We start from the raw sequence: 11,494 nt of genomic DNA, 5'->3' as shown, positions 1-11,494 counted from the left end.
AGGGTCCATCCTCTGAAACATACAAACCCCTCCAGTGCCTCCAGCTGGACTTGAGGTGGAGATTCCTCTGCTCATTCTCTGTAAAGACACTCCCAGCTATACTGTGGTACACTGCCCAGGAAAATCTCTGTTCCCGTTTCCAAGGCTGTGGCTGCCACAACTTGGGTACCAGGGAGTGCTTTCCCTCTTTCCTAGGGGAAAGGAGCAGCCCACATTGCAGGACAGTACCTTTGCGCCTCAGCACCAGCTTGTTGAAGAGGTCTGACATCAAATCTCCACCTTGTCCCGTAGCTCTCACTGAAACAGAGCAAAAAAAGTCAGTGAAGAAAGATTAGTCTGAGCTAAGCACTATGGCAAAAGCATTTCCCTGCAATACTGCGTTCAGATTAAAGAAAAAACTCCAAGCCTCTGATTTTGTATGACACCCCAAAACTACAGTCCATTTTCAGGTGAAGAAAACACTAGGCACAGCAGGATTAATGGCATCTTCTGGGGAAAACCAAGACTGGAATTCATTGAGGAGCTGTGCATTTGCAGTCTCATTCTGCCAAAGCAGCTCCACCAATCCCCTCCCCCACTACCTCAACCAAGGTGCTTAAACTGGTTTAGTCCTGTCCCCCAGGGTTTTATTTGTGTGCCTGGTCCTGTGCATCAGATGTGAAATTTCTCCACAAGCCCTGACACAGATACCCTTTGGGCCAGTGAGGTTTAGCAAGTTCACAGAGCTCTGGCTGAGTGGTGAACACCTGAGACCTACATCAGCCTGTGAGGAGACAACTCCTTTCTGCTCTGTGAGTTCACTGTGCTCTTGACTTGCCTGCCTGCCCCCAGACCCAAGACCTCCCCAGCCTGGGCAAGGAAAAGAAGTTCTGCCAAAGAGTCTCAGCACCTTGTTCTTGTTCCTTCTGCTTCTTCTTCTCCAGCTTCCTCTCCTTGACACTGCGAAGGTTGGCCTTCCCAATGCCCCCAGCCTGGCGGATGGACTCCAAGAGACTGGCACGCCCGGTAGAGGGGTTTACCACCTCCTTTGGGGCTCCTTGGACTGAAGCTGTAGGGTCAGGAAGGACAGGCAGCAGACATGGATCAGTGCATCAGCTACAGGCCCAGCCAAATTCCCATGGGAAGGGCTACTCCAATACCTTGACAGCATCTCGTTCCACTGCACCTCCTCCCTTGTTGGAAGGCTGGGAAAGCCCCCAAGGACACAGGCTGAAATCAAGGAGGCTGGTGCAGCTGTGGAGGAGCCCAGGCCTTACCTGCAGGCACTGTGTTGCTGCTCTCCTCGACTGACTGAGCCGGTTCCAAGGGTGCTGTGGGCTGGGGCAAGGGCGGTGGAGGAGGCACTGGAGCTGGCATAACAGGAGGCGGTGGGGGAGGTGGAGGGGGAGGAGGTGGCAGTAGCTTAGCATCTTGAAGATCTGAAATATGAAAGAAGTTGTATCTGAAGAGTCCCAGCGGATGGCACATTGAGTTTCAGCTCAGAGCTTCACACACCTCAGCAGCAACAGAGTCCTCAACACCTGCAGTAGAGCACTCCTGCCCTGTGCACCAACTCTTAACAGCAGGCAGGGCCAAGGCAAGAGCCTGAGATTCCCCTACTCTCCCTCCCCAGCTGCATCCCACTTGCACACGGGCATCCCACCAGGCTGACACACACCCAGTCCTTGCACACTGTGCTCCCTCCTCCCTAGCTATACAGAGAGAGGGGGAGGGAGATGAAGGGGCTGCAGTCAGGTCAGAACTTCAGCAGCTTGCAGCTCTCCTTCAGACCTAGGCCAGAGGTACAACATCCATCATCCATCCAACATCCATCTTAAAATTTCTACCAAGGGACTTTCTGCCTCATCTCCACTTTCAAGCAATCCCTGCCTTCCTCCTTCATAGGGTCCTGGGATCAGAGATTGAAAATACCTGGTTGCAAAGGCTCCACCGACTCAGTGTTGAAAGTGGGCAGCTCTGGAATAGCACTGCTGGGGGCAGAGGGTGCAATGCCAGGGCCCAGGTCAGCGCTGTACATGAGATCTGCAGCAATGCCAGGCAGGTCTGGCAGGTAGGAGGGCACATCAATTTCAGGGACCTGACCCAGATCTGGCACATAGAAGTAATTTTCAGCGACCTAAAGAAACCCAAACCAACAAGGTAAGGCAGTGACTATGTGCTTGCTGCAAACAGGGGCAGGGAACAATCTGGGCAGCAGTCAGAGCTGGGCTGGTGTACCTTGGTACATCAGCTAGCCCTACACCTCTGTGCTTAGAAGCTACCTCCTGCAGGCCAGACTTGGGAAAGGTAGACTGCAGGAGTAGGAAGTGCAGGACTCTTCTTAGTTTCATAGTAGCAAGTGAACTCTGAAGGGTTCATGGGCTAACTGCTGCAGCCTAAATAAACCAGTCCCTTCTCCTCCAGAAGAGGATACTGTCTGAACCATTTCAAAGATTAAAATGCAGAAGCACAACCCAGTAGTTACAGGGGTTTGCTTTTGTGTTCAACAAACAGGCAACACAGCAGTGACAGTGCGCTGCGAATAAAGAGTTTGTTCATATATACATTATATCCTCCACTCCAACATGATGAGCAAATTATTCCCAGGCTCCTTTTCCCAGTCCCAAATGACACTCCAGCAAAGCTGGTACAGCCCAGTTATAGCCTTTATAAGGTGTCAGGTACTAGTCACATGTTGGGGCAACTGGGTTGGTGCACTGCCTGCCCCATGTATACACCAAGCACAGCCCTTTGCTCAGTCTGGCTGGCCCTCCTGTTTGCACCAGGAGGCACCCCTTCCTAGCAGGAATTATGGGGATCACACTTCACCCCAAGGACCTTCTAGCAGTGGCATCTCACCCTCACACTCTGAGGCTCAGGAGTTGGCACAATGGAGCTGATCAAGTGAAAGATCTTCCAAACCTCCCTACAGCCCTGAGGTCAAGCAGCGAGGTGAGTCGATATCCCATTACTCTCCTTTCACCACTCACCAAAGGCTTGAGCAGAGAGAAACGCCTGCCAAGATGAGTGAGGCTTTTGTCTCACTCATCAAGCTCACACCAGGACCTCAAGCACAAAACCAGGCAAGGTCCTGATATATGAGGTACTCTGCAGGCCTGTAAGGGGCTATTTTCCTACCTCCTCACCACCCTATCAAAGTCCTTCTCTTATCAGAGAGCTGAGTACAACCCTCTGAAATGTAAGCAGCTGCGTTCTCACCTGTCGGTCTAGCTGTCCCCTTTTGGTGATGGAGAGAGGTGCATCAAAGAGCTTCTCTTCTGTCTCTGTTTCTAGAGCCACATGGGTCTTGGTCACTGCTCCAGCCAGAGGATCCAGGAACACATACTTCTTGTATCTAAAGGCAGAAAACAAGCATTTTAGTGATGCTGCCTTGAGAGCCAAGGCCAGAAGAAACAGTGTACACAAGAGGGCCTTGGAGGCAGAGACCTGACTTCACTCATAAAGATGGAACATGTTGGGCCTTCCAGGTTCCTTCTTTTAGCTCCACTTTTCTGCCTTTCCCCTCCACAACCAGAAGGCAAGCAGCTCCCCACCTTGCCAGTGCAGCCTCCAGACTAATTCTAAAGCAAAGCCCCACTGTAATGCCACCATGACCAAGCTCTCCCCTTTCCACCACCTGGCCTGAAACCAACCAGTCTGCAGCAGGACACCAGTGACTTGTTACTCAAGGTTCAGGAGGACAGACAAAAAGGAGAAATGATCCATGGCTCAGGAGAAGAAAGACAAGGTCCAGCAGCTGAAAGCTCAAGAAGAGCTTAAAGTAGCTCTTCAATAAGAGCAGAGAGAAGAACCATGACACAAGCCCAGTGGGAAAGGAAACTGCAGTGAGGGAGGTGGTGGAGACATTAAAGCAGCAAAAGCAGTAAAGTAATGCTGTGAGGAATTGTCAGGAGAAGAAGCAGTACCTAAGCTGGCAGGTACACAGGGCAGAGAAGGGCAGGAGTGACTGCATATCTCAAGGCTGGAAAGAAATTAGATGAACAATAGGAAGAACTAAGCAAAAGAAAGTGCAAAATTGGGTTGAATCAGGTGAGTAGAGGATCAGGTGCAGACAAAATAACTGCTTCCACCCAAGGCAAAGAGCAGGGAAGGTTCCCAGCTGGAAACCAGCAGAGAGGTATCAAACCCTGTCCTATCAAGAGCCTGACAGGTAACATCCCCAGGAAAGCAAAAAGTCACTGCTACGCCTGAGGAAGGGAAAGCTCCTCTGAGGACAAGCAGGGGCAGGTGAGCAGCACAGCACTGCTCCAGCTCTCACAGGTTCTCGGTGGTATTGAAGAGTAGCAGGGAGCTGAGGGAGCTGATGTTCCTGGGAAGGCTGCCAAGGCCTTCTTCTGCATCATCCTCCTGGTGAATTTTGGTGCTCACGCACACAGGGAAATACTTGAGCTTTTCCTGCAAGAAGACAGATAAAAGGTGATAAGACACTAGAACCATGGCTGCTGAGGCAGTTCTCCCCAGCCACCACAACCCACACTGCTGGATGCACTGTATGATCTGGGAACCCTGCTGCTCCCTCTATCTCCCTTTGAGCTAGGAAGTATGTGGACAACACTGCAACCCCACTGTCATGACAAGTGTTGGCAGTTCAGACTGGTGTCAAGTGGCTTTGGTGCCGTGGATGGGTCATACTGAACTTGTGTTACTCTGACAAGTATCCACCAGAATAAAACCACCACTGGCTCTATAATTGGAGGCAGGGGTCAAGCACTACAGCCTAAAAGGCTTTTATTACAGTGTCTCCAATTACGACACATTTTCATGTGTTCCCCACACATCTCTATTACCTCCCCTCTGTTGCCTTCACTTGATGTTTTAAGAGCTGTGATTGCACTGGTGGGGTAGGCAGGGAAGGCAAAGGAAAAAGAGGTTAGGAAAGAACAGAGTGCCTGCACTAGGCAAGAGATCATGCAGAAAGGAGTGCACAGGGTGGAACGTGTGCCAGATGGTTTTGCAAAGCCTGAGGGATTTGCAGGAGTTTTCAACTCTAATGAACTGAAATCTCTCTCTCAGTTCTGAAACTTCATGCATAATATATAGAGCTCCCTTTCGAAAAGGACTTATTACATCTGAACTGCCTGACTTTTACAGAGCACAGGAGTTACCATCCCACATCAGACCAGTGTTTCAGCTGGTGTGACAGTGCCCGCTGCCACATGCTCTGGGGGATGAAGCTCAGTGCCCACAGCACTCTGCTCTAGAGGGAGGAAAGGCATCAGTTCCTGAACAGAGACAGTTTGGGATGAACAAACCTCTACCTCAGACCCCTCTGTAGACCCCTCCTCAGCCCCTTCACAACTCTTCACAGCTCAGGCAAGTGGCAGCTACAAGGCAGTAAATGTTCATACCAGAAGAAGCCAGAGCACTTTGTCAGGTTAAGTAACTCGTCACACCTGTAGTTTTCTTCTGCCACCAGAAGATGACCACTCCAAATACTCTCCACAGCTTCCTACTGCCTCACTACTTCCAGCATCCCTGCACCACCCCATTCTCTGAGTCCCTCTTCCCTCCTTGTACTTGTATGGGAGAAATGGAGACCACTGGTGGTTCAGTTTTAAGACCACATCTCAGCAACACAAGCAGTTCTTGCTGATTGAAAATTCAGTCTTGAATTTGGTAGCCAGAAATCCAAAGAAATGGCTTAGTCACAGTTCAGTTAATCCACTAAGAGTTTACATGATGCTCTGAGACTATAAAATGCTATTAAGAAAGGACCCGTAAGGTTTTGATTTAATTGAGGTTCCAACTTGTGAAAAATACATTGAAGTTAACACCATCTATTTTTTAATGGAAGCAAATAGGCAAAAATATACAAATTATTATTTAGAGATTGTAGAAGCAGAGACTCAAAAATAAAAGTTCTTTTGATCATTAATATTCATGTCCCAATGTTTAATTTTTTAAGCATGAGGGAGTACTGACTTTTTTGCTAGAACTGTTCAGACACACTTAGCCCTCAAGTCATTTATATATATTTTTAATTCTCTCTTTGTATATTTCAGTTAGCACTGGAAGACTGTGCATCACTTTAAGGGTGTAGTGAGAAAACAACCATTACCTACATTTACTTATAAACCTCATCCAAAGAAGTTATAAAAGCACTAAGCATGAGTATTCTGAAACGTGAAATATAATCCATTTAATTTAAATGCCACCAAAGTGCTACTCTTACTCAAGTGCCTAGATATGTTCTGAAATTTGGAACTTCCACACACTGTCAAAAATATCATGCAACTGTAAATTCCACAAGTTAAGGTGCCATTTAAAAATTAGTTTTCTTATAAGATCATTAAGTTCTTAAGCGAAAGTTTGACAACCTTGACATACTGAAGTCATGGGAGTTGCTAGAATGTTCAAACACCCCAGCCTGGGGTCTGGCACCTGGCATGATAACAGCCCCGAGGACACTGCATTTTCAGGCATTTTTCTTCCAAAGAGCCTACAGTTAAAAATGTATAAAGTCACTCTGGTTCTTCAGTTTAATTAAACACACACTATTACAAATGGAATTGGTGTGATGTATCAGAAATCCTACTCCCCCCCACACCAATGGAGGCCAGCTGGGAAAGTATTTCAAGATGAGCAAGTGACAAATCCTGGTTTAGCCTCCACATGCCTATGGTAGGCTCTGGGAGAGGCAGAATTCACAAGGCCATGCCAAGTTACTGACACTTTTGAAGCCTAACAAGGTTACTCCAGCACTGGATGGTAACTTTTGCTTGGACTTCTTCCAAAGCCCAGGCAGGCCACATCTCCCACCCTGTTTGCCAGTCTCCTGAGTGGCATGTGCAGCACCCAGACACAGCTCCCACCACAAAGGCAGTGCCCAGTGCCTGGGAAGCCCCACAGGGCTGCAGCCAGCCCCCTGCTGAACCCTGCCTTGCTGCTACCACTGCAGTGTGCAAAGCAAAAGGCTTTCCAGGCTTACCACAAGCACTGTGTTTCTGGCATTCTCACCCATCAGTGCTTACCTTACCAACCTAAACAGCATCCTCAAAACAGCTGAGCTTTCCCTTGCTTGGGGTTGAGGGGGCAAGAAGAAATTCCAAGGGGGAAACATTTAAAATCAACTGTAGAACCAGACATTTCCAACTCAGTTGCTTACCCCCCAGAGCAAAAACCCTAAAGGCTGAGCATAGGCTGCCACCACTTCCCCTCAAACTGACATTAGCAGACTTTGCTTTCCTGATGAGGTGTTGTGTGTGCCCGTATGCAAATAGAGTTTAGCAAAGGCCACTGCGACTGCTCGCAGCAAACAGGCTCTCATTAGAAGTGAAAACAGGCAGTGAACCTCTGCTGAAAGCCCTGAATAATTGAGGAAAGCATAAATGCAAACATTAGACTTCTCCCTGTCACTGCAAGGCACGTCCAGCTCTGTGCTCAGCTATGGCCGAGAAGGGCCTGTCCCCCTGGAATGTGGTCGGAGCTTGGCCACACTGAGCCCCATGCAGCACATCAACCCCTCCACCCTTCACCAGCTGACAGCAGCATCCCCCCACCCCACGGAGGAGCTACAGGAGCTCGGCAAGAGTGACAACTGCTGCATGAGGCACTCAGCAAAGCCAGGGAAAGATCAACAGTCACAAAAGAGGATCAAAAGATGGGTTGCAGGAGGGGAGCAACAAACATCCCCCAGGGCCTGAAACAAAGCCCCTGTGGTGAGGGCAGCTTTAGTCACAAAGGGCAGAACATGGCAATGGTACAGAGACTGACTGGGACTGAAGAGATGGCATCCCAGACACATGGCTGTGGGAGATGGCACATGGAGCCTACTGGAGCCAGCTGCCAGATGAACAGGCACACCATTTGCTCTTTGTGGGATACTGCTTTTGAACAGCTGATGTTCTTCTCAATCCCTTCCCTGTGCAAGGGGCTGTACTTCAGCACCAGCCCTTCAGGGTGGGAACCCATCTCCCTGTCTGCTCCCTGCCTACCTCTGCTCCCCCCCAACTCCAGTGGGATGGAGCCACCAGCTAGACAGCAGCACTCACTGGCCTCTCTGCCAGACACCAGCACGTCCCATGCAGCTCTGCCTGTGCAACTGCCAGGACTGGAAGGAAGCAGGAACCCTGCTCAAGTTTGCCAGCCCTCCATTTTGCCAGCAATCCTGCTTCCTTGGCCTGGCTGAAATATTCATAACTACCTCTCTGTGTGAAGTCTCAACTCCGTTAACACTCGGGGAAGTTTAGCATGATAAATTATTCAGTGGCAGCTTTATTTTTGGCCAAGTCACACAAGGATGAGGAAGGAAGTCTCTTTAGGGGTGGAGAGCAGGGAAGTTGTCAAATTGATCCTTAACCTGCTAGGAACAGCACATCTGCTACTCCTGACACAGCACATACACAGCAACTTTTAAACTTTAAGCACGGCAACTCTTCCTCCTGTCCTTCCAACCCAGGGACAATGCCCAAGTGCAACTATTTTCTGGGGCAGAAAAATGCTCTAATGAATGACTCCTTTTTCTCCTGACACACTCACAAGCGTTCTTACCTTCCCCCTCTCACCTGAAGTTTCACCTGAAACTATTTCTGAAACAACTATGAGCTTGATCCCAGCTGCCTCACTATGCACAGCCAAAGCCTTAAGCCCAGGCAGCAGCACCCACCAACACTGCTGCAGGAAACAGCAGCGTTTCAGGAAATTGAACTGCTCCAGAGACTTGGCAATTGAAGCCACCCAGACAAGTTCTTGTACTGACATGGCCCTCTCCAAGTGGCATCTCCATAAGCTTCCCAGTCTGACCTCACACCCTCCCCACTGACAGGCCAAATGAAAATATGTTCTACTCCTAGCCTATGTCCCAAAGCCCTGGCCCACTTTATCAAAGAGATTAACAGCCTCCAGGTTCTCTTTGCTTGTCCTTCCTGAGGTCTGTTCTCCTCCTTACCTGCAGAGCTTTTTCATCCAGCATTTGGTGTTTGCTCTGAATCTTGTGTCTTGGCCATTTCTGTTTAGCTGGGTCTTCTGCACCGGCAAAAATTGAACTGTACTCCTGCAGCCGTTCAGGGGCTGGATACTTGGCACTGGAAAATACCTATGGAGAAACAAGGAGGGACTAAAAAATCTCAACAACTAGGCAATCCTACAATGCAGAAACACATGGAGAGGAATAAACATGCAATCTGTGCTGCCAGTGGGAATGGACAGCCTTGGAGTCAACAGGCTCCTAAGGGCTATGTGCACAGACCCAAATATGAATGGGCTGCCACTTCTGAAACTGGAACTGCCAGAGCTTTTCTCGCTCTTTAAAAGGACTAGGAGATCACTGGCAAAAAGGCTTCTACCGGCAGGAAAGGAGCTGGAAATACTGTATAAAATGGAGCAAGAATGGGGAAAGAAGGATTTTCACCAGTTTTACATGGCTCAATGGGATTAAGATGCACTAAAGGGAGACTCTCTGAAAGCAGCTTTTATTCAAATAAGTGTCTCTGAGCCTGAAGTGAAGGTGTTAGTTAAGCTTAGCTCAGCACATGCCTTTTCTCTTTCTCAGGAAGCAGCTGGGACAGAAACATATAAAGGCCAAATAAAGCCTGGAGCTGTGTGGCTCATGGGTCTAAAATTCATCCATTGGCCAAGTCAGGAATGAGATTCTCACCACAATCCTGCTCAGCAGTAAGGCATGGAGAGGTGAGTGGGCAGCAGCTGTAGGAGCTGAGCAACTTTTCTTCTCCAGAGCTTATGTCAGGAGTAAAGAAATAAGGAAGAAAAGAGGCCGTGCAGCCTTCACTGAAGTCACTACCTTAATAGCCTTCTTGCTGCCCTTTATCTTCTCAATCTTTGCCTGGGCGAGTGTGACTCTCTCCCCAATTGCCTGGAGCTGTGCCCGGCTGGCCTCCACCCGCTGAGAGATCCTAGGAGGCAAGAACACTTCTTAAGCTGGTTCTTTTCAAAACAGCCAGTTCCCAGCCCCTCAGAGAAGGATGTGAATCTCAGGGGAGCAGGGTTGTTTCGCAGGGAAAAACAGTGCTGGTTGAGCCACGCTTACATCCTATTGAGAGCTTTAGGTACTCCAACATGAAGTAGGATTAATCCATGACTCATAGCATGATGTTCCTGTGGCTGTTTGAGACACAGAAAGATGGAAAACTATCAACAGACATAGTGTTGATAACACAGGGATGATTTAATTACTGCTCAGCAGAGCTTAGACAGAGGCCTTTTCTGCTTCTCACCCCACCACAAGGAATTGGGAGGGGACACAGCCAGGACACCTGATCCCAACTGACCCAAGGGATGTTCCAGACCATATGGCATCATGCTCAGCATATAAACTAGGGAGAAAGTTGGCTGGGGTCCACTGCTCGTGGACTGGACAAGCTTCATCAAGTTGGTGATGAGCAATTGTTTTTATTTGCATCACTTGTCTTTGTGTTGTATTTCTCTTCTTTGTTATTTTCCTTTACATTACATTATTATTATTATATTTCAATAATTTCACTGGTTTTATCTCAACCCATTAATTTTCTCACTTTTACCCTTTTAGTTGTCCTTCCCCCACCCTGCAGGGAGTAGGGTGAGCAAAGGGTTGTGTGGTGCTAAAGTTGCCAGCTGCAGATAAACCATACCACTATGGTATCAGAATGCTGTGGGACTGAGGTGAAAAGCACTCCATGGCAGCAGTGGAGAGCAGTCAGTGGTTAAATACCTCTGCATTCACATTGTGGGCATATTTCTTTCCCACCTGGCAGCCAGGGGCACAACTGAAACAGCCTCCATGCCGTGCAGAGTGGCTGCCGTGCTGCTGGAACTGTCACACAGGTCCAGCCAGAGGTTAGGAGGGATGCTGGGAGCAGGCATCAGCTACAGCTAATGATGGAGTCATCTTCTCAAAGAGGCCTCCATCCCCATGCATAACCAGCAGATTCTCCCCAGCTACAAGGTCAAAAGCTGAAAAATCTTCTGAACTTTCACCCCAGTTCCACTGGATCATTCTGTGCCGGTAAAAAGCAATCTCAAGTATTGCCTTTAAATTTCACCAAGAGTCTCTCTTTGCTTTTGAGGAGAAAGCTCTCATGCTCTTTTTCTGCCTCTGTCTAATTCCCTTCAGTAATGAATTTGAGATCATCAGTGATCCATGATTCCCAATTTCAAACTGTACCAAATCCATCTTTTCCAGTATTTTCACTTTCTCTATTATAGTATAGAAATATAAAGCCCCCCCCTCAATGCAGATGGTGAAAAACAGCAAGAACAAGCAGCCTATTCTCCTTGTACCATTCTGAAAAAAACCTCACTTTCTTTATACTTCAAGTATTTTTGTTTGTTTATAGCCATGCTCTCCTCTTCCTGGAGGCATGAAAAATTCTTCCTTATGCATATGGCATGATAGCACACAACCTGTTTCTACCTTATTCTGCTTGGAGTGGGAGATGAGCAAAATTGAACCTCATGAGATTCTCTCTCTCAGAACTATTCTCCACTACCCCATTTTATTTTAAACACAGTCTAACAGCTTGTATTTTGTACCAACACTGAGTACAAATCTGTTCATGAT

At 48.3% G+C, this 11,494-nt stretch overlaps 1 protein-coding gene across 6 annotated transcripts in view; it reads right to left on the bottom strand.

Moving 5' to 3' along the window:
* The window catches only part of WASHC1 (WASH complex subunit 1), a 38,124-nt gene that overhangs the window by 1,479 nt on the left and 25,151 nt on the right, over nucleotides 1-11,494 (bottom strand). For all 6 annotated transcript variants that reach the window (XM_053944273.1, XM_053944270.1, XM_053944271.1 and 3 more), the window contains 8 exons: nucleotides 9,740-9,851; nucleotides 8,888-9,034; nucleotides 4,259-4,395; nucleotides 3,199-3,334; nucleotides 1,912-2,116; nucleotides 1,257-1,418; nucleotides 890-1,048; nucleotides 229-297 (listed from right to left, as the gene is read on the bottom strand). In XM_053944273.1, coding sequence (XP_053800248.1) covers nucleotides 229-297; nucleotides 890-1,048; nucleotides 1,257-1,418; nucleotides 1,912-2,116; nucleotides 3,199-3,334; nucleotides 4,259-4,395; nucleotides 8,888-9,034; nucleotides 9,740-9,851 — 1,127 coding nt within the window. The remainder of the gene's footprint in view (nucleotides 1-228; nucleotides 298-889; nucleotides 1,049-1,256; nucleotides 1,419-1,911; nucleotides 2,117-3,198; nucleotides 3,335-4,258; nucleotides 4,396-8,887; nucleotides 9,035-9,739; nucleotides 9,852-11,494) is intronic.

Source organism: Vidua chalybeata, chromosome 5, assembly GCF_026979565.1.
Source record: "Vidua chalybeata isolate OUT-0048 chromosome 5, bVidCha1 merged haplotype, whole genome shotgun sequence".
In the NCBI taxonomy this organism is placed as follows: Eukaryota; Metazoa; Chordata; class Aves; order Passeriformes; family Viduidae; genus Vidua; species Vidua chalybeata.
This window is presented reverse-complemented; position numbering and strand designations above follow the sequence as displayed.